Below are 22,685 nucleotides of genomic sequence, written 5' to 3' on the forward strand. Positions count from 1 at the left end.
ATAGGTGGGAGTGTGGGCTGCAGAGCATTGGGGGCCTGAAGGCAGGGACAATGTCTTATCCTAACTTGTGTCCCCAGCACTTAGCACAGCTTATGTTGGCGTCTGTTGTGTGACCGAGTAAGTGGTCCTAGGTCGTAAAGAGGCGGGCCCATGCCGTCTTGGGCTAGACTTATCCATCAGTCGTATCTGAAGACAGTGGGGAGAAGCCCCCCAGGAGGGCCCTGGCTCCGCTCTCGAGTGGGGCCCTCCCGTCCCTCCCAGGTGACATCAGCAGCCTCCTCACTTCTGTGCTTGCAGAACTACTTTGAGAGCTACCTGACCGTTGCCTCCACCGTTTCCTCCGTGCTGTGCCTCATGGCGAACTTCCTGCTCGTCAACAGGTAGGCCACTTCCTTTCTCTGCCAGCCCCTGACCCTCACCTCCTTGCGTCTCCACTTGCCTTTCGTTCACAGCGGCTGCTTTTCTGCCGACTTCAAGGGCAGCAGCCTAAGTAGGGAGGCAGGCAGCCCACACTCCTCCATAATGATGGAGAAGTCAGATCCGTGACCTCCCGATGGGATGCCCAGCTGGGGAGCTGGTCTTTCACTTCCCAGCCACACGCCGTGGCATGGTGTCAGCAGCCAGCAGGAGGCATGTGGGGACGTGGGTCTTCCTCCTTTCCCTCTCATGGGAGCCTGTCAACAGCTACCTGGGCCGCAGACTTAGCAACCAAAGGACAGCATGTAGATGGCGGCGGGGGGTTGGGGGGGTGCTGGGGAACAAGGGAGGCTGGTTTCCCAAGCATGTCTGAGAGCCGTGGGAAGTTGAGAGGCTGGCACCCCCCAATCCTGGCTCTCGCTCTGGGGAAATGGGTCACCGGCTCACGTGTTGACCACTCGCAGAGGGTCAGTGGGGAACGTCTGACACTGTGTTAGAGTGGGGGCCGGGAGAGAGCTGTGGAGGAAGGACTGATTTAGGAAGTAGCCAGGCAAGTTAGCATGGCCCTTAGTCCCACTGGGGGACTATTGCCATCCACTGTCATTTAGGTTCACAAGAGCAACAGCCCTAGCTACTCTGCCTACGTTGCCCCTGAGTTACCACCAGAGACCTGGGCTTCTCTGGGCACAGCCTACTGAAACCTTAGCTCACCGATGGCCAATCAGTTTCACTCAGTGCAGCCACATTTATCGTGACTGCCTGGATCTCGGGGGGAACAGGACCCTGAGGCAGGTCCGGCCGCAGGGAGTGTGCCGCGATTGATTGGTGATGTCTGCTCCGCGCATGGGAGGAGAGAGGGCAGCACCTGTGCCTCACGTGTGCTAAGCCTGGATAGACCGGACTCTCCAAACATAAGCTATGGGGCTGTTCCAATCCCCTGTCATTGCGCTAAAATGACCCCGAAGCACCGTGATTTAAGACCGTAACAGTGGTTAGTATCGCTCAGGATCTGGGAGTCATCAGGCTCAGTTGGGAGCTCTGGCTTTGTGTCTCTCATGTGGTTGCAGACAGCTGGGCTGGAGCTGCTGGGCCTTCGCCGGCCCCTGTCTCCTTCTCCCCTCCCCTCCCCTCCCCTCCCCTCCCCTCCCCTCCCCTCCCCTCCCCGTGGTCTCTTGCAAGTTGGCCTCAGGCAGGAGGATTTTTCCTGGTGTGGCTAAAGAGCAGGTGCTCCAAGAGAGCAAGGCAGAAGCTACAAGGTCTCTGTAGCCACATGGTGGCACTGACGCTGGACTCAGCCGGTCAAGGCACTCACCAAGCCCACTTGGTTTCAAGGGGACACGGACCCGCCTGTCACGAGAAGGAAAGTGAAAGGATTTGCATCCATTTTACAACCAAGGTGCAGGCTGTAAGAGCGAGAAGCAGAATGGGCTCCAGATGGCCTGAGGGCTTTGCAACCCAATCATAAACCAGCTGACCCTTAACCTGCCTCCTTGTGCCTTCCCCTGGCGCACAGGGCTACCCTCAGTGTCCTCAAAGGTGGGGTGCCGCCTCCAGAGGACCCCCCCCCCGCCCCGCTTCCAGGAGGAGGGAGAGGAATGGAGCTCAGGGCAGGGCCACGTGTCCCCTCAGCATTGCCAGCCCCTGGAGGGAAGAGCTGGGTCTTTGGCAGAGGCTCACAGGAGGGAAAGCAGGAGGGAAGAAAGGAAGGGGACACAAAGGGAGGAGGAGGATGAAGAGGGGGTGACAGCCGTGGTGGAGAGCCCCTGGGTCTCTCTCACTACCCCCTCCTTTTCAGGACTCTCGTGATCCCCTCCGTCCACTCGCCTGGCTGGCCCTAGGGATGCGGGTTTGTCCAGCAGGGATAGCCCAGGCTCGTACAAGTGACGGATCTGGAGTCATTGTCTGAACTATAACAAAGGGTTGACACCTGGTGACACACAGCGACCCGGGAGGGAGGCCATGACATTAGCCACTTTTCAGGTGAAAGTCAAGAGATGTACCCAAGACCACAGGACCAGTAAGGGATGGCCCAAGCTGGCATCGTACCTGGGAGTGCCTCCTCTGTGGTCGTGGGGTCTAGCAGGCCAGAAGCCAGCCTGGGACAGGGGTCAGCAGTGGTGTCAGGGGCCAGCAGTGACAGGGATCTAGGAGAGTAATCTCTAATAAGAGGAGTTAGCACTTTTTTTTTTTTTTTTTAACTTGTATTCAACTTTGAGAGACAGAGACAGAGTGCAAGCAGGGAGAGGCAGAGAGAGAGGGAGACATAGAATCCGAAGCGGGCTCCAGGCTCTGAGCTGTCAGCACAGAGCCCGACGTGCGGCTCAAACCCACCAACTGTGAGATCGTGACCTGAGCCGAAGTCAGATGCTCAACCGACTGAGTCGCCCAGGCGCCCCGAGCATTATCTCCTTTAATCCTTACAACAGTCCGAGAGCTGGAAACTTGTTACCTTGTTTTATAGATGGGAACCAGGCTCACGGAGGTCACATGGCTATTAGCAGGGTGAAGCCAGATGAGAACTGGGACCCATCTCGCCCTACACCTGTACCTGGAACCCCTGGACCACTTGCCTCCTAGTTTGCCGGCCCCTCCCTACAGCCAGAGATGCACCACAGACCCGGAAGGAAGGAGGTGGTGAAGAAGGTCTAGGTCTGTCTGTAGCGGGGACAGTGGATGGCCAAGGCAGCCACCCTCCCGAGGTCAGGCAGGGAGCTGGCTCTGAAGGCTTGGCGTTACAGGGCACCCTCCAGAAGGTCCAGCCCACCCCAGGACCCGCCCTTGCCCCTCTCCTGCCTCCAGCAGAAGGGCGAGGACAGTGTGGGGAATGCTCGCAGGCCTCCGTCTGTTTCTGGGTTGTGGGAAGATGGTTTGGGGCTAAGCTGTTTTTTATTTAATGTGCGAGATTGAAATGTCTCCTTTTTTCCCCTCCTGGAGAACCCTGGCTTTCTCTGACTGGCTCATCCATAATCTCCAAGTGTTTTATTATGTTAAATCTGCAGCATCATAAATACTTATGAGGAGGATTTACATTTGAGAGACTTATGAAGAAATCAGTCCCCTGGGGTGCTGAGCCCTCATGAGCAAGGGGGTGGGGAGCTGGCAGCCCTCTGAGAGAATCTCATATTAACGTGGCCTGCCCCAGGGTCCCGGGGCTGAAGCAGTCATCTTGGCTATCCCCCGTCCGAGAGCAGAACCACGGACTCCGGGGCAACATTTGCCTGGACTTTCCCCACAATCCTAACGGCATCGCCGTCCCCTGGGCCACGCTCCCTGCCAAAGTGGAAGAAACAGAGTGAAGCCAGCCTGTCCCCCCTTAGTGCCTGTGGGGTGGGCTTCTTGCCATAAAGCTTTATGGGCATTGAAAATAGCCCCAGGCAAGATCCCTGAGGTCCTGGGGCCCAGGGATCAGGGATCAGGAGGAGAAAGGGTCCTGCGGCAGGTAATTCGAAGGTAAGGAGGAAGCCTGTGCGGGTGAGGGGCCTGTGGGGGCAGCAGAGCGGAGCAGGGAACTGAATTGCTCTTGTCCTGAATTTGGCGTTTACCTCCTCGTCTCCCACTCTTCCCTCGGCTGCCCGCCCCCGGGGGTGCTGGGTGAGAAGCCCCCCCAGCTCTCTCCAAAGCAACCTTCCCGTTGAGGCAACTAATTACTTTGCTGTGGCAGGCCCCAGAAGCTCCTGTGATGCCATCAGCATTCCTGGGGTGGACCTCGTCTTAGGCCGGGTCTGGGAGGAGGTGGTTAGAGGCAGAGGCCGCTCTCCGAGGCTGGCTTCAAGGGCTGCAAGTGCTCCCAGGGGTCTCCCTGCTATGCTGAGGGGGTCAAGAAGCAGAGAGCGACCGGGGGTTAGGCCCAGCGTGAGAGCCTCCTTGCACTGCCCGTAGGCCTTGCCTGCCTGTGCATTCACTAGATGCTCACCGGTGCCTCCCGGGCCCTGTGCCCACCCTGGGCCAGTGGGAGAACAAGACGGGCCACTGTCCTCCTCATGTCTCCCAGGCTGTCCTGGGCCTTCTTCCTGCCCCAAGGATCATGTTAAAGCTTTTTGGCATCGGTCCCCAGCCTCTCTCTCCACTTGATTACCTTAACATGTATAACCGTAAACTGAAACATTATGTTGAACCAGGCTGTGTGCCCTTGCTAGCTCTTATCTTCGGGGTGTTGGGGCAGTTCCAGTTGCTGGGAGAGGGTGGGGGGCACGGTGTGACAAGGTCGAATGTGTGGAACTACCCCAAGCATCAGAAGTAAGGCCTGACCACAGCCTCCAGGGCACCTGGTGTGCACTTACACCCAATTCTCTGGGCCCCCAGGGGCCCAAGTGCCCCATCTGCTGCCCATCAGCTCCTGCCCAGGGTGAGGCCCCTGCAAGCCCTGGGAAGATGCATCCTGGTGTGGGGTTCCCCAGGAGCAGCCCCTGGAACAGGGATTTAAGTGAGAGGAGTTTACTTGGGAAGAATGGAGAAAAGGGATAGAAGGAGAAGACTGCTAACACAGGATGCCTATCAAACCAGCTCCCATAGAGAGTGACCCAGCTGGACCCGGGGACTCTGGGAGCCAGTGTGGAGCACACACCTGAGGGGGAGGGAGCTGGGGTGTTTATCCACCCACTTCCCCATCATTGGTTGAAAGCTGCTCTTGGGGTGTGTTAATTACCTGTCACTTGCAGCCTGCTTCCTGGTAGCGGCAGGGCATGGGGGTGGAGCATCTAACCATGCTGCTCCCCAGCTAGCAACCCTGAGGTGCCTCTTGGTGCTAGTTGGCATTCTTGGTAATAAACAGTAGTGACCCGAAGAGGGATCACATTGTCGGATCTAGGAGAGTGCGTAGGTCCCCAGGGCTCTCCTCTTGCACCATCCCTGGGCTCTGTGTGTGTGTCTGCCTGGCTTCATCCCAAATGTGATCTCTCTCCGTGCAGCCGGCCAGGTGGCAACCATTAGCCCCCAACACAGTCATGGCAGAGAGTGAACTTCTCTCCACCTTTCGGTCCTGGGGAGGACTGGCTGACCCCGCCTGGCGCACGCGCCAATCCCTAACCCAGTGCAGCGACCGGTGGCATGGGACGCTCCAGTCACCCCAGACCCACTCATCACGTGGGTGATCATCATTTGTGGCTGGGTCAGTGTGCACAATATGGCGGGCCACCTCTCCAGAACAACTTGGCACACAAGGAAGAGGGTTCTTCTTCTTTTTTTTAATGTTTATTTATTTTTGCGAGAGACAGAGACAGAGTGTGAGCGGGGGAGGGGCAGAGAGAAAGGGAGACAGAATCCGGAACAGGCTCCAGGCTCTGAGCTGTCAGCACAGAGCCCGACGCGGGGCTCGAACTCACAGACCGTGAGATCATGACCTGCGCCGAAGTCAGACGCTCAACCGACTGAGCCACCCAGGTGCCCCAAGAAGAGTGTTCTTTGGGTAAAGGGATGCTGGCAGACAAAGCCTGAACTCCAACTCTATACCCTACTCTGGAGATCAAGTCTTGGCACTTAGCAGGGAGGCAAGACCCTCCAGGATAGGGCTCTGCTTCTCTCCAGCCTCTGCCCCCAGTCTCACCTGCACCCAGAGGCCACTTCAGTTCCCTGAACGTGCCGTGCTCTCTCTCTCACAAGACGCGTGTGCTCACAGCCCGACACACCTTACACTCCAGCTTAGCACCTGACAAAAGACTGTGTGACACCCAGGGTGGGTTTGGTGCCCCCTTGGACGTGCCCGGGAGGCCCTGTGGCCCTCCCGATGGAGCACTGTCCCTTGTCTGTCCTGTGTCTGTCCCACACAGCACAGCGCTTGACACACAGTAGTTGCCCAACACACATTTGTGGAATGAACACACCAGAGAGAAGGGGTGTTAACAGAGCTTCGGCAGACCCGGGTCCTCATCCTCGCTCCCCACGGACTCACGCCGCGACCTTGAACTGCCTGTTCGCTTTCTCAGGCTCCCCTCTGCCCCTTACAAAGCAGAGGCAGCACCTGCTCTCCCTCCAGCGAGGATCAGAACGAGGATCAGAAAAAACTCAAGTTAGCCTGGGGCCACAAAAGCACTTTGAAAAATCCTTGCTTCTCGTGCTCATCATTTTACACCTATTTATGTACATATATATGTATTTTTTTTTTTCCTTTTTACCTTTCAGGTCTTTCTTTTTTATTAAAAAAAAAAATACCGTGTATAACTAATCTGGCTTTTCTCCCAGCCCTCACCCACTGGTTAGCGGGAAAATTAAGCAAACATCCAATCCGGCTTAAAGCTTAGTCTAATCTGATGATTTAAACAGCCCCTTTAGATGATATACTCCCTGGAATAAAAATGTGCAGTTTCTTAGAGAGCCAGCCTTCTCTGCTTCTCCCTTCAGGGCAGTGTCTGGGCAGATGGGGGCTGGGAGGAGTGTGTACCCTACTCAGTTGGGGGTCCGCCCTGGGTGCAGTAGCCTGGCATCAGTGGCTGCCCGTGACAACTGAGACCATCCCAGGAGAATCCTTCAGTTCTGGACCACCCGTATTTCCTTCCTTCCGGGGACGTGGTAGAGTGTCATTCTGAGAGCGCAGACTGGAGCCAGACCTCCTGGGGTCTCAGCCCAGTGACGTGGAGCAAGTTCTTCAGCATCTCTGACCTCAGTTTCCTTCCCTGTCTGTGCAGGAGAGGAGAGAGAGCCTGTCTTATGGGGCTGGCGTGATTCAGCAAGCCAGCACATAGAAAACATTTCGAAGAGTACTTAGCACAAATTAAGTACTCGCTGGGTGATTGCTGTATGAGGATGATGATTTTCTGCCCTTCCCCCTCCTCCCCCGCTGCTAAGATTTGGGAGAGGGAAGCCCAGAGGGTGGTTGCTCCGTGGAAACATTAGACAGACCCGGTGGGGGCTCAGCCCTGTGGTGGGGGAGTGGGGACTTGCCTCGAGAGCCCCCATGTCCTCCTGTCCTCGGACCTCACAGCAAGATGAAAAGAAGCAAGATGACAAGGAGCATTTTCCCTGAGCTGATACTTGCCCTTGAACTCTGCACCCTCCCCTCTGCAGAGCCTCCCTTCGGGTGGATCCATTCTCCTCCCTGCTATGCAGACGCAGAGGCCAAAACCAGAGTCACTGACCCAAGGCCACAAGCTAGTGAGCCAGAAAGGCAGGATTCAGGCCCAGGCCTCCAGGCTGCAGAGTGGGCCGTCCCAGCCACTGAGCTCACCTGCTTCCCTTGAGAACCTTCGCCAACCCTGGTCTGGCGTGGGAGGCCCCGAGGGGATCTCTGACCGCTTCTGGCATCCCCACTCCAGGGTTCCGATTCGTGTCCGTGTGCTGGCCTCATTGACCGTCATGCTGGCCGTCTTCTTGCTGATGACCGCGCTAGTGAAGGTGGACACCTCGTCCTGGACCAGTGGCTTCTTTGCTGTCACCATTGTCTGCATGGCAATCCTCAGCGGCACGTCCACCGTCTTCAGTAGCACTGTCTTCGGCATGACTGGCTCCTTCCCCATGAGGAATTCCCAGGCGCTGATATCAGGTGAGAGCTGGGCTCCGGGCAGCGGACGAGGTCGGGCCCCCTGGGAGTCACGCGGTGGTGGGGGGGGGGGGGGAGGCAGAGGGGAGCATGCAGTGGTCCTTCCAGAAAAGGAAACGACTGTTAGCTGTGTGTCCACTATCTGTTATTGGGTAACAAAGCACCCCAAAACTTAGTGGCTTCAAACACTAACGGTCATTTCTTTGGCCCACACATCTGTGATCTGGGCAGGAGTCGGCGGGGACGGCGGTGGGCTTCCCCGAGGCATGGTGCCTGGGTCTCTAGAGTGAGCATCCCCGGAGACCCAGGCAGAAGCATCATTTCCTTTCATGACTTAGACGAGGAAGCCATTTAGGGCCACGTCTACCGTAGCCACGAGCCCACCTGGATTTGAGGGGAGAGGACACAGACCCACGTGTGACAGCGGGACAACATGAAAATCATCCTGTAAGGAGAGCAGGCGGGAGGGAAGCCAGCTGCAGCCAATTTTGGCAAGAATGTGTGCCTACCAAGCGCCATCTCCCGGGACCGCATCCCTTCCTCCCCTTCCTCCCTGTCCCTGCGCCTTCTGTCCCCTTCCGTCTTTCCTCTTCCTTCCTCTTAGCTCCTCCCCCTTTTCTTCCTTTCTCATTTTATAGAAGACCTATGTGCCAGGGATTCACAGATGAACAAGACCCAGCCTCTCAGCAGCCGATAGCCTGCCTAGCAAATAAACACCTCCATTAACCTTGAACTCTGGCATCCTTTGGGGACGCAGATGTGTGACTCGGGCCAACCCCTCTGGCTGAACTTTGATGCTGATCCTAAGCCTGGTGTCCAGGCCTCGGCAGCTCTGCTCCCCCGCTCAGATGTCCCAACAAGATAAAAAGGAGGTGGGTCAGTAAGAATCTGTGCTTTTGCAGAAGACACCATCCCTTAAGGCAGAACCAGGGGCCCAGCTGCCCTGTTCGGTGTCTGGGCACGTCACTGTTGTGTGAGGGAATGCCGTAAGCATTTGCCCACCCGAGAAGGATTTCACGAAGAATCTGCTCTGTGTCCACTAATTAATCATGCCAGGCTGTACGTGGCAGGGATGACAAATACCCTGCACAAGTGTGCCCATGCCAGTGCCAGACATCACTAATAGATCCGCACCTTTCCTCCTGAGCCTCTGAGCCCTTCTCAAGTCACCCACTAGAGGTGTTCGTATCACCAGATCGGAGTTCAGATGTGAGCTCAAGTCTGTTTGCCATTTTCGCCATCAGATTAGGCTTTTGGCTGTATCCCGGGAAATCCTGGGGCCTAAAGGAAAATAAAGGGGACCCGTTGCCAGGTTTTTCTTTCTTTCTTTCTTTCTTTCTTTCTTTCTTTCTTTCTTTCTTTCTTTCTTTCTTTCTTTCTTTCTTTCTTTTTTAATGTTTATTTATTTTTGAAAGAGAGAGAGGAAGAGAGCACAAGCCAGGGAGGGGTCAGAGAGAGAGGGAGACACAGAATCTGCAGCAGGCTCCAGGCTCCGAGCTGTCAGCACAGAGCCCTACACAGGGCTGGAACTCAGGAACCACGAGATCATGACCTGAGCTGAGCCAAAGTCGGATGCCACCCAGGAGTCCCTATTCTAAGTTTCTGGAATACAATCGATAAGCCCCTAGCAGTGCTTCAAGAAGAACACGCCTAGCCTGAGGGAAATGGCCCTGATCGTTGGATGTAAACTCTTCTGTCACCAGAGTCTCCGAAAGGAGTCCTTGTCCCCTCCTCTCCCTCCATCCTGCAAGGGGCCTTTCAGGTACAGCTGGCCACCTGTGAATCTTCTAGAAAAGGGGACTCTCCTATGAATTTTTCAGAAAGCCCGTTTTTTTTTTTTTAATTTTTTTTTTCAACGTTTATTTATTTTTGGGACAGAGAGAGACAGAGCATGAACGGGGGAGGGGCAGAGAGAGAGGGAGTCACAGAATCGGAAACAGGCTCCAGGCTCTGAGCCATCAGCCCAGAGCCCGACGCGGGGCTCGAACTCACGGACCGCGAGATCGTGACCTGGCTGAAGTCGGACGCCCAACCGACTGCGCCACCCAGGCGCCCCTGAAAGCCAGTTTTTGAAAAAGTGGAGAATTCTGGTACACAGGCTTCAATATTAATTACCCTGGGCCCTAAGCCAGTATCATCACTCTGTGGCGCCCCCATCGGGTGTCCTTCCCCCTGGAAAATGGGAGGTGGCCCCGTCTCCCAGAGACCCCCCCACCCCCCCCCCCCACCGGCCCCCATCGCTTTTCGTCCAGAGGAGCCCATCTGTGAATTCCGTGTGTGCTGGCATCTGAGGAACAATTCATTTGTTTGGGACTGGTGTTTTTTTTAAACCCCTCATTTGCATGTATTTCCATAACTGATGAGATAAAAGGAGGGAGTCATGAAAGATGAGCTCCCCGAGGCCTGGTTTGTTGTTGATGATAATATTGTAAATTCCCTACAAGTTGGGGAGAGAGAGGGAAATCAATAGGCAGCGATGTTAAGATCTCTTCCTCGGGGCAGCCGGGAAGTGTCTTACTGAAGTTTAGCTCCATTTCTTACAAAACACCCAGGTGGGGATTACCGCTTCTCGGAAGTTGGCTCCCTCTTGGCCAGGGGTTTACCCTGTTGTTGCCGCTTTGATGTAGGAGGGACAGAAATAGCCAAACGCTTAACTGGGAATCGGAGAGGATTGATAGGGCGTTTCTGTGTGCCAGGCACCCTTCTGAATGCTTTATGTGTAGTAACCCCTTTTATCTTCACCACAGCCCTTTGAGGTGGCTATGAGTAGCATCCCCATTTGACAGATGAGGAAATGGAGGCACAGAGAGGTTCAGTGACTTACTGGAGGCCACGCCGCCAGAAGTGGGAGAAACCGGTATTGGGCTCGGGTGTTCCGGTCCCAGAGTCTGAGCTCTTCATGACTGTGCTAGCTTTCATTTCTTTGCAATCCTTTTAAATCCCAATCTCTGGCCCACCCCGGCTAAGAAGGCTCACCCTGAGGCTAGGGAGAAAGGGTCCTCCGTCAGGGCAATGGGCTGTTCCCTGCAGAGCCTCCCTGTAGGCGAGGCCCTACACTGTCCCTCCCCACTCCTGCTCTGTGCAACAGTGGGCAGAAAAGTGCCCCCTGATCAGAGCTGTGTGGCAATGACAGAGCAGCCCGTGCCCACGCCGACCGGCTTGCTGTTTGCGTTTTGCACGAAGCACCTTCCTGCCTCCTTGAGAATCCGTATCCCGATCCCCTGTTGTGGGCAGACTCATCCATTCAGCCAGGCAGTGCAACATACCCACCAGGCCTCCCGTGATGGATAGGACGAGTATTAGCCCCATTTTACAGACTGACAAGCCATCTGCCGGGGGGGCCTGACACCCCACACGGTCATAGGGTGGGTGCTCAGGCCGCCCGCGCTCGCATCCTGGGAGAGGCCGCAGCCAGCTCTCAGCAGGGGGAGTTTTTTATCTTGGTTCCTTTAAGCCTGAGCAGAGAGGGGGCGGGCCCGGGACCGGGAGGGTGGACCCACGCCCACCTTCTCGGGCTTTCTGCAGGAGGAGCCATGGGGGGCACCATCAGTGCCGTGGCCCTGCTGGTGGACCTGGCCGCGTCCAGCGAGGTGACGGACAGCACTCTGGCCTTCTTCCTGACCGCGGACGTGTTCCTGGGGCTGTGCGTGGGGCTCTGCCTGCTGCTGCCGCGGCTGGACTACGCCAGGTGAGGCCCGCCTGTGCCCGCGCCTTCCTCTCGGGCCCGGCTTCCGCCTTTCAGTGAGGCGCTCACGGTCTTCCGCCCTCCGGGTGGGTGTCCGCTTTGTTTTCTCTTCCTGCCCGCCGCCCCGCTGGGGTGGGAGCCCCCCCCCTCCCCGCCCCGAGGGCAGAGAGAGTGTGGGTTTCGCGCGGTGCCGCACCCCGGAGCCCCGAGCTCTCCCCGGCTCGTACTTGCCCCATCCATCGGCCGGGCCAGTGGATCCGGGCGGTGGGCTTTGCGCTGCCCCCCGCCTCCCCGCCCGGCCGGGGTCTGCCACGTTTCGGACGGGGATGCCAGGCGGCGGGAGTGGGACCGAGGGGAGATCACGATGAAAACCAGCTCCGTTCGCCCAGCGCCCGCGCTGGCTTCTGCCCGGTGCTCGGCCCGGCCTGACGGGCCACCTCTCATCCGGGGCTCACGCACCTGTTCCTCGTAGGGTGCGGCACTACGCTTTATCACGAAAAACCTGGCTCCCAGGGGCTGAATTTCTTGCCCGGGGCCCACAGCCGGCCAGCAGCAGAAGCAGGACTCAACCCCGACTCCAAACCTGCGTTCTATCCTCTGTCTTCCCAGGCCTCTCTCCACCCTGCGGCACCTGTCTCCTTACTTCCGTGCTTCTCACCCTTTCTCTCTCTCTTTCCCCCTTTTTGTTTTCTTTCTCAAGTCCCAACTTAATTTATTTGTTTGTTTATTTAAGAGAGGGAAAGCGTACTCACAAGCGAGAGAAGGGGGAGAGAGTGGGGGCGGGGGGAGGGGGGAGAATCACAAGCAGGCTCCACAGTCGGTGTAGAGCCTGACACGGGGCTCGAACCCACCACCTTGGGATCATGACCTGAGCCCAGATCAAGAGTCAGATGCTCAACCGACTGAGCCACCCAGGCGTCCCTCCTCCTCTTTCTTTCTTGCTTCCTGCTGTTCTTTTAAAAACAACTTAACTCGGCTTTTTTTCTCGGCTTTTATGCTTTTCAAGGCATCTTCATGTAGGAGATGGCAGGAATTGTCTAGCCCATTCTCTAGGTGAAGAAACCGAGGCAGCGAAGGCCGGGGGAGCAGCCGGTGGCCCCACGGTGTGGGAACTGGCAGAGTCCTTCCACAGGAACCCATTTCCACAGGACCCCATTTGGTGTGGCGGCACTGAGCTAAGCGGTTTACACGCGTTTCTTTTCTTCGTTCATCGTGTGCGACAACTGTGTGCCGCCGTGACTGCCCTCCCCCATTTTACAGATGAGTAAACTGAGGCTTTGGCAAGTTAACAGAGATGCCCAGGTTGCCCACCTGGTGGGTCACAGGCTGGGATTTGAACCCGGATTTGTTTCCACAGCTGCGCCCTTTGCGCCACATCATGCCGCATCCCTGGCTTGTGACTGCGAGGGTCTTTCGTCATCACGCCTTCCTCCTGTCCCGCTGAGAAAGTCTCCTCGGTGACCCCCAGGGCCCCCTGCCTTCACCAGAGTCTGCCGAGGCACACGTTTCTTTCTCCAGTTGGAGGACCGGTATCACTTCAGCTCAGTGGCCTCCCGGGGATGAACGGGGACCGAGCGCCCTCACGCTGGGTGTCCCAGGTGGCCACGGACCCGTGAGCCTACCCACCCCCTCCGCAGCACCTTCAGGGCCCTTCATCAGAAGTTGCCTAGCTGTGCTGCACGGCACCGTCCCTGTGATCCCTGAGGTCTGGCTCTTCACTGTCCCCAACACCACACACACTGCCTGATACCTCGTTGCTGCCGCTGAATTTACCTTCGAGGCACAGAGTGGACAGAAGGCAGGAGCCTCCCAGGGCCCCTGCTCTTTGCCTGTGTCCTGTTTCACGGTGCTTCGCCCGGGTCTGTTTCCAGTGCGGTGGCCAGGCTTCCCCGTTTGCCCGGGACGGAAGGGGTTCCCACGATGGGGGGCTTTCGGTGCTAAAACCAGGGCAGTCTCAGCAGAGACAGTGGGTCACCCTCGTCTCCAGTCTCACGTGGGCAGGCCAAAATCCTTTCCAGCTGAGCCTGTGAGACAGGGAACGCCCAAGGGCTACGCCGCCCCGTGGAAGCTTCTCTTTCTTTGCTGACTAAAACTTTGGTCAAGACTTCTGGGTTGACAGAAGCGCATCTGAGGACGGGGCTTTGGAGACACCGGTGCTCCCGGAGCTGCTCAGACTAACTCGTAGTTAAAAGGGAGCCCACTGGTGCCGCCCCAGGAGGAACGGAGCCGCAGGGCCGTGTGGGAGACTGCTGGCTGGGGGAGGGGGCACATGAGACAGATCTGAAAGAACTTAATGAGGAAGGGCTTTGGCCAGGGGAACTTGGCGTGGAGCTTCCCCAGAGCGGACTTAAGGCTGGGACCTGCTGCTGAGTAGAGGGGGAAGTCAAGACAGAGTTCAAGGCCGCAGTGCCCAGCTCAGCACCGCATGGAAATGTGACTCGGAGGAGGAACCGTCCCGCCAACTCGCTTGTCATCTGTAGGCACTTAGGATGGGTGGACCCGCAGGACGCTCGGAAGCTCATGGCTGCAGGGCTCCTCCTGCTACGGAGGAGGAAACTGAGCCCAGAGAGGGGAGTACCTGGCCTAAGGTCACATGGGGAGAGAGAAGTAGGGCTGGAGCCAAAGCCAGCCGCCACCAAGCCACCCACCAAACCACCCCTTTCCCAACCCCACCCCAGGCCTTGGGTCTGAGGTGCGATCACGCGCTCAGCCTATGGCTCCTGGCTCTCAGACACCTGAGGCCCAGAGAGGTTGAGTGACTCGGACAAGGTCACACAGCAAGGTAGCAAGGCCAGGTGACCCAAGCCTTTTCTACTCTGGTCAGAGGAGCAGAAATCGAAAATATTGATAATATTCAGTGTTGAGGATATGGGCGGGAAAGACACCCGTATAGGCTTATTAGTTACTTACAATTGTGTTTTGAAGGGTCACTCTGTGCCTGGGGATTTAGCTGGAAACAGGCAAACGGGGTCCTTGCCCCAGGGAGCTGTCTTCTATTGGAGGAGCCAGATGATAAAACCAGTAAACCTCATCTAATGATTACAAATTGTGGTCAGTTTTTTCAAAGAGACAGACACGATGGCGTAGCGATTTAAAGGGGCAGGTTACTGTCGATAGGGCGGGGGAGGGGGACAGCTCAGAGATAAATTGTTCCTACCTGTTTGCCGAGCAGTTTCCTGATATCTTATCAAAATGTTAAAGGTCCAAACCTTTTGATCCAGAAGGTCGTCTTCTAGAAGTCTGTTCTCCCGAAATACGAGCATACATGCACAGGGTGTCTGTATAGGATTATTCATCGCACTGGTATTTGCAGTAGAGAAAAATTGGAGCTAACCTAAATGTCCACCAGTAGGGGAGCAGTTACACTGTATGTTTATACAACAAATTACTGTGAGCTACATAACAGAGAGGCATCGAGTCACATCGAGTCACATGTCCTCATAGTAAAGACAAACCACCAGATCTTGTTCTTAACGCAACTATGTGCACGCATTTAGGTATTGCGGTTATGTGCGTATTCGGGCAGTCATATGATGTATTTATATACACGACCTATAAAATTTATTTAGGAATGTTCCTGTTGCAGAAAGTTTTACAACGTGTATAGCTTGATCCCACTTTCCTTCGCTTCAAAGAAATGGAACGAGGGGGGCGCCTGGGTGGCTCAGTCGGTTAAGCGTCTGACTTCAGCTCAGGTCATGATCTCACAGTCCGTGAGTTCGAGTCCCGCGTCAGGCTCCGTGCTGACAGCTCAGAGCCTGGAGCCTGTTTCTGATTCTGTGTCTCCCTTGCTCTCTGCCCCCCCCCCCCACTCACACTCTGTCTCTCTGTCAAAAATAAATGAACATAAAAAAAAAAAAAAGAAATGGAACTAGGAACTGGGTGTGTGTCGGGCAGGGGGGGTGTCGGCACCCCCACGGAACAACAATAGACACCAGGCTTTTAACTGTCGGTGCCTCTAAGGAAAGAGACCCAGGGTGGAAGTTCTCATCCTACTCTTGTCATTTTTCTTCTGTGTTATTTGGTTTCATTGCAAGAAGCATGTGTTATTTTTATAAGTCTAAAAACTTTTTTTTCATTGGTTTTAAAATTTTTTTTTAATTTTTTTTTTTTTGAGAGACAGAGTACGAGCGGGGGAGGGGCAGGGAGAGAGGGAGACTGAATCCACGAAGCAGGCTCCAGGCTCCAAGCTGTCAGCACAGAGCCCTTCGTGGAGCTCGAACCCGTGAACCACGAGATCATGACCTGAGCTGAAGTCGGACGCTTAAGTGGCTGAGCCACCCGGGCTCCCCTTAAAATATTTTTAATGTTTCTTTATTTTGAGAGAAAGAGAGAGACAGAGACAGAGTATGAGCAGGGGAGAGGAAGAGAGGGAGACAGAATCCGAAGCAGGCTCCAGGCTCCGAGCCATCAGCACAGAGCCCGACGCGGGGCTCAGACTCACGGGCTGTAAGATCATGACCTGAGCCAAAGTCGGACACTCAACCAACGGAGCCACCCGGGTGCCCCTAAAAATTGATATTTTAAAATGCTATTTTATCTCCATTTCTTCTCCAAAGCAAACCAAAACCAATGGCTCGCCAGGTGGCGATTACTGCTGCTTTCCTCTGTCCCTGCTCATGGCACGGTCACCTGCCTTTCGGGCAGCACCAGGACAGGCAGGCCGGGGACTGTGCAGGCCTCCCTCTGGCCACCCCGAAATACATACATCATCGGAGGGCATCCCGAGGCTGCCGGCCATCTGGGGCTTAGGCTTGAGGCAGGGACCTACCTTGTCCCTGGAAATCCCGGGTGACCCTGCTCTCAGGGGCCCTCTGACCACAAGCCCTCTCCCCCTGCAGGTTCTACCTGAGGCCTGTCTGGCCGGCCTGTGTGTTTCCCAGTGAAGAGCAGCCACCCCAGGACTACCCCAGCGCCCCTTCGGCAGCCCCTGGATCCGGTGAGTCCTCAATCCCGCCCCTCCGCCCCATCCTGAAGAAGACAGCCGGCCTGGGCTTCTGTATCATCTACCTCTTCTTCATCACCGGCCTCATCTTCCCCGCCATCTCCACCAACATCGAGTCCCTGGACAAGGACTCCGGCTCGCCGTGGACTACCACGTTCTTCGTCCCCCTCACCACCTTCCTCCTGTTTAACTTCGCGGACTTGTGTGGCCGGCAGGTCACGGCCTGGATTCAGGCGCCAGGGCCCAGAAGTAAGGTGCTGCCCGGGCTGGTGCTCCTCCGGACCTGTCTCATCCCCCTGTTCGTGTTCTGCAACTACCAGCCCCGCGTCCACCTGCACACCGTGGTCTTCCGGTCCGACCTCTACCCGGTGTTCTTCACCTCCCTGCTGGGGCTCAGCAATGGCTACCTCAGCGCCCTGGCCCTCATGTACGGGCCCAAGATCGTGCCCAGGGAGCTGGCCGAGGCCACGGGGGTGGTGATGTCCTTTTACGTGTGCGTGGGCTTGGTACTCGGCTCGGCCTGCTCTGCCCTGCTCGTGCACCTCATCTAAAAAGGGGCGATGGCAAGAACTTCGGTGCCGTGTGACCCTCGGGAGCCTCAGGGAGATGGGGAGCGGGGGCCGGGCCGGGCTGGGGCAGCATGCAGGACAGAGCTGCAGCTGGGCACGCCTAGCCCTTTTCTAGCTGCTGGTTACATTCCATCTTGTTTCATAGCCTCTTCGGAACTTCGTTGCCAGTGTTGACTCGGGGCTGTTAACGAGGCCAGTGCTGAAAGCAGACCACAGGCCCTTTGCCTGTCCCAGACTTTCTCCCTCCAGAGGATAGCAAGATGTGACAATTCCCAGTTCTCCCTATCCGGGGCCGGAGGGGGGAATGGGAATCCCCTGGAATGGCCAGTTCTCAGGCCCGAGACCCAAGGCCTTGCGGACCCCTGCTTTCTGTGGGTGAGAGTGCACCCACCAACCAGATGGGGGACCCCAGAAAGACAGGCCTTCCAGGAACCCTTCATTCCCTAAACTGGGCCTCCGGAAGTCACCCCTGTGCTAGGGACTGAGGATGTCAGGCCAGCGTTTTCAAACAAGGATCCTTAAAGTGGTCTGTGGCTTGCGTCAGGGTGGGGTCTTTTAAATGTCTGTGTTTACAACATGTCAAGGCCATTGGTTCAAGGGCATAAATGCCTGGATATTTAATGAAAGCCGATTGGTGGCTGTATTAGTTGGGGTCTCGGCGGGAAACAGCCTACTTACTCAAATTGGATAATTTGAGAATATTTGAAGAGTGGGTGTAGGAATCCTAAGGGGTTGTGTTTTATATCCCAGAAATAGGAAGATCATTCTACCTCCAGCCAGGGCTGGGGGGCAGGGGGCGTATCCAGCCCACCGTGACCCACGGGAGGTGTATTCCCTTGGTTCTTCTCTCCCTCCCGTCTCCTCGAAGGCCCCTGTGGACTGAACCACAGCCACGGAGCAGGCAGAGAGGTAGAGCCTCGGCTCGGACAGAAGGTGTCCCGAGTGGGGCCATCGGCCCCTCTGCCTTTCATAGATTTACTTAGTATTCACATCAGTACAACTCTGAAGCTTTGACCAGCAGTGCTCGGTGCTACTCTGGCCTGGTTTGTCCCAGATAGCTGGGTATCTTGAAGTTGTTGTTTCAAAAGGCGACCCTCAGATTGTGTGGCCCCCACACGATCTTCTGACACGAGCAGTAACTTGCAATTTACATTTCTTTCAGTTCCTCGAGGGCTTCTGCAGGGCTGTTCCTTGGGGGAACGGGCTGGCTTGGGAATCAGAGAGAAAGGAACTAGACCAGACCAGGAGTTCTTTCTTGAGAGAGTCGTGCAGAGAGAGCAGAGCTTGCACCCCAAGAAGCAGCAATCCTGAGAGCCATAAATCAGCCCGCTCCTTCTCCGAAGGGCTCGGGCGCCCTGGTGTCCCACAGACAGCCGACCGGCCGGGGAAGCAGCCGGTAATCCACCCAGTGGGAGCAGCTTATGTTCCCCACCGGCTCAGGCTAGTACGCACTCCCTCTCTTCAGCCAGAGAATTAAAATAGACACCTTGAAAGGTTTTCTGGAACTTGGTGTCTTGAAAAAATAATTTTTTTTTAACTAAAAATAAATTCTCCCGTCCTCCCGCCCCTTGCAGAAGCCTGAAATCTCCCTTGTTTTTTTTTTTTTTTTGTTTTGTTTTTTCCACCGACTTTAACGCTTGGGGCAGTGGTCTGGGTGGTGACCCATCACCACCTCAGGTGTGTTATAGGTGGGTGGCATTGTCTGTTTTAAAGTAGAACAGCGGTCTCTGAGCCTGGAGATGGGGACCACCTTGGCCCAAATGAGTAGTGGGGGCTCAACTGGAGGGAGTTGGTTCTCAGAAGTCGAAGCGGTGTCCCTGTTAGGGACGTGATATGAAATGAGTGCGGAGTGCCGGGGGCAAGAGGGTGGCCGGCTGCAAGGATGCAGCCCTGGGGGCACGGGGGACATGCCAGCTTCCTGGTTGGGGGCGGGGGGGGGGGGGTGGCAGAGGAGGCGTCGGCTGCTTGGCTGGTGGGAGTTACCCAGACTTTTGCTCACTGGTCTTTGTTGCCCACTTTAGCGGGCATTTCACAAAGGGTCATTCCTTCCCGGGCAGGGAGGAAGGAGACGAAGGCGGCATCGCCCTGCAAAAGGGCAGACGGTGACGTTCAGACCCCGTTGTCCCCGGTCACTATACTAGCTCATGGGGTTAGTCGCCCGTGACCCCATCAGGCTTGTGGGACTAGTTCACATGCTTTGGGGGAGTGAACGAAACTTGCTAAAGAGAAGGGGATTTTTCAGCGTGAGGGTGGGGGAGGCCCCAAGAAGCTGGCTTTGCCTAATAGTCTCTGATCTAGTCCCACGTGCCAGTTTTTAGTGCAGGCCTTTGTATACCTTCCAGACCACGCACAGCTTCACTTTCCTCCTTTTATTCTACGAAGAAAGCCGGAGACAGCTAAATTAGCTGACTCTTCATCTAGTGGTGACAGGTGCTTCTAAGAAGATGCTTGTTCCTACAAGAGGGGATATTAGCAAAGACTCTTCATTCTGCTGTCTCCGGCCCAGTGCTCCCGAGAGAAGATTTGGGGCCCCTTAATCAGCTTGGATGTGATGTGGGAAGAGGTCACTGCAGGACCCCGGCTTCTGAGACAATGTAACGCTTTTATAGAGAATTCCCAAGTAGAAGAAAGAGGCCAAAAATCAGCTGAGCGATTTTATTCCAGTGGCGGCTAAATTTACAGCCCAGGCTTACCTATCTATCTGTTTTCCGTCATCACTTCCCTGGTGACAGCATTGTCAGGGCCATGGCCCCGGGTCACCGCTGCCTTTCACCCACGGCCGAGGTAGGCCGCTTCCTAGTTCATCTTTGACCCTGGCAGGATCCCAGAACGAATTCTGGTCCCACAGCAGATGGAGGCTGGGAGTAGTCAGTTGGCCACAGACCCAGGGTCCAGGGCCGCCTTGCCACCAGCTGCCCAGAACCCCTGGCCCAGTGCTGCCCTGCGTCAGGCACTGTACCCCAATTACTTTCCCATCCGTAGATGAACACCGTGAGGCTCCGAAAGGCTAAGTAATTTACCCAAGGTCACTCAGCTATTAAGTGGCCTAGACAAGATTCAAACCTAGGCCTTCCTAAACTCAGGTCCTCGCCTGCCCTGCTCTCTTGCTCCCCTGGTTGAACCTTGATTTTCTCCTTGGTTCTTCATACCCGTCTCCCCTCCTCCTCACTCCGTGGCCTGGTGGGAGCGTCATGCCCAGTAGATGTATTGCCCAGAACGCTGGCACCGGCCCTTGCCTAACTGATCTGACCAGGCCCCCTGCTGGACTGGGTCCCCGCGGGCCCCACCACAGGACCTTGGGCTGCTTCCAGGCCTTTCCCGGTTCGGTCCACTCCGGTCCCCAGCCCCTGCCCTTCTAGTCCCCACGGCCCCTCCTCTGCCACACCGCACCTGCTGCTGAGGTCACCCCAGCGTGGCTGTTTGCTGCTGCACCATCCATTTTTGGACCCAGGGTTGTAGGAAGTTTGGAAGTCAGGAAGCCCTGCTCCCAGCCCCACCAGGCACCGGTTACGTGAGTCGCATCGCCTTTGGTGCCGCACTTCCTTGTCTGTAAAGGGGATGATCAGAAGTTCCGGAATGTGACCGTCCACTGTGCCACGGAGCCCGCCTGGCACCACCACTCACACACACACACACAGCCAAGCCCACATAGGCCGAGTGGCAACAGGGCTCACGGCGTGTGTAGCAGGCTGACTCAAGAGCGCCAGCCCGGGAGACCACCTCAACTTAGGCTGCCGTGGGCTTGACCCCAAATCCTCCCTGCCCTCACCAGACTCCAGCCAGCTGACGCACCGGCCCTGTGCACCCCCGGAGGGCAGTCCCTGCCCTGGACTGCCAGTGAGAGAGAGCTCCAGGCCTGCAGCGTGGGGTCAGGGACTGGACAGTCGGAGGCTTCAGGCACCCAGACCACTGCGGGAATTCTGGTTCTGCCACCTCTAGGTTGGGCACTTTGGCCCAGTCTTGCTGATACCTTCTCACCTCTGAAATGAGAGGCTTCTCGGGGCTGTTGCGAGAGTTAAATGAGCCCCAGGGTTGTGGGTAAAAGTGCTTAGCATGTGGCGGATCGTCAACGAACGTGTTTCCTCCCGCTTTTTGCTGCTGCCTGGACAGTCTGTTGTGATGCTCAACTCCTTCCCTGCGGTGCCCGGCCCCGGGGCCCCGCGCCTCCAGTCCTGATACCTGCTCTGCGATAACCCTCCCCGGGTCCTGCCTAGACGTGCCTGAGCTGCGGGGCAGGATGCGTGAGGCAGAAAGCTGGAGATCCGAGACCCCAGACCACACTCTGCCCCTCACTCTGGCCTCTGGTCTGGCCACTTCACTTTCTTCCTAAGCCTCAGTTGGAAAAACGGCCACCTCCACACGCATCTTGCCGCCATCATTGGCAGGCGGCCAGCTAGCCAGATGCCCTTTAGACACTGGTCGCGTCTCCGAGCGGTTCTGAGAGTCTCCGCTCTGGAGCCGGCCTGCCTAGGTTTGGGTCCTCACCACTTCCTTGCCCTCGCACCATGGGCAAGTTGACCCTGACTCATTTTCGCATCTGACAGTCGCGGCGTGTGGTTGTTGGGTGCGGCAAGTGGAATGGTGTTGACACAAAGAAAACCTTTAGAATCGAGCCTGGTGTAATCGGCGCTGGTCACCAGCTTCTGGCAGACTCTGTCTTCACGCCTTCGTGGTTTACCTGACTAACCTGTCAGGACTAACTCCTTGACTTTGCCTCGTTCCCTCCCTAGGTTCTGGGCTTGTCCCCTGTGCCTGCCGCCTGGTCCCTCCCCCGCCCACCTCTCAAAGCCACACCTCCCACAGTTGGGGTCAACAGAGGCTGCTTGGACCCTCCCCAGGAATGTGGCTTGATTGTTTTACAATCACTGGGGTGGGGGTGGGGGGGAAGGACAAGGCGGGGAGAATGGAAGGGAGGAAGGAGAAGGGAAGCAAAAAGGGAGGTGATGAGGGTGGGCTGGCAATCAGGTCTCACCCCAGCCCCAGGAGGCTTTGGTGACTGGGAGTAAGAGGCATCACGTAAAGTTTCCAGCCCTGGCTGCTGGGTCTGTCTTTAAGAAGCAGCTGCTTTCCTTTCCTTCCCTCCTCACTTACCCACCTTTTGTTGGAGGCACCAGAAAGGTGTTTCTGGTCCACACCACACGGGGGGGGGGGGGGGGGGGGGGGGGGGGCGCGGAGAGGGGACAGTCTTCCCATTTTACAGAGAAGGAGACTGAGGCTCAGGTTAAGTCAGCAAGAGGCCAAATTGGAATTCAGACCAGGGCAGTGAGGTTCCAAAGCCTGGCTTCTCTCCCGGTCACCCTGCTGCCTAGGTTTTCTCTAGAAGGTTTTCCGATCTGAGGAGCCCAGGGCCACATGCTGGGCGGGCGGTGTGGAGTATGAAGCGTACAGCCTTCCTGAGGCCGGATTAACCAGTCCAGCGTGAGTCACAGCGGTCACCCAGCCTGCCCTCGGCGCTCCCGTGGTGTCCGATGTAGAGCCACTGGTCTTCAGTTACCAAGGCTGCAGGCTTTACAGGCACTGAGGGCAGAAGCCAAGTGCAAGGTTACAGAGCATGTGATTACAGGCAGAGAGCGCCACTGCCTGGACCTTACACGTCAG

At 56.5% G+C, this 22,685-nt stretch overlaps 1 protein-coding gene across 2 annotated transcripts in view; it reads left to right on the plus strand.

The window, feature by feature from the left end:
• The window catches only part of SLC29A3 (solute carrier family 29 member 3), a 43,584-nt gene extending 24,921 nt beyond the window's left edge, over positions 1-18,663 (plus strand). Inside the window, exons 3-7 of one of the 2 annotated variants that reach the window (XM_043596560.1) lie at positions 298-380; positions 7,665-7,891; positions 11,414-11,576; positions 16,415-16,870; positions 16,959-18,663. In XM_043596560.1, the coding sequence (XP_043452495.1) occupies positions 298-380; positions 7,665-7,891; positions 11,414-11,576; positions 16,415-16,870; positions 16,959-16,998 (969 nt within the window). In that variant the 3' untranslated portion in view covers positions 16,999-18,663. Of the gene's footprint in view, positions 1-297; positions 381-7,664; positions 7,892-11,413; positions 11,577-16,414 lie in introns of both variants that reach the window. The other variant, XM_043596559.1, reaches the window with a different exon arrangement.
• Positions 18,664-22,685: the final 4,022 nt, after the last annotated feature.

The sequence above is a fragment of the Prionailurus bengalensis genome, chromosome D2 (assembly GCF_016509475.1).
Source record: "Prionailurus bengalensis isolate Pbe53 chromosome D2, Fcat_Pben_1.1_paternal_pri, whole genome shotgun sequence".
NCBI lineage: Eukaryota > Metazoa > Chordata > Mammalia > Carnivora > Felidae > Prionailurus > Prionailurus bengalensis.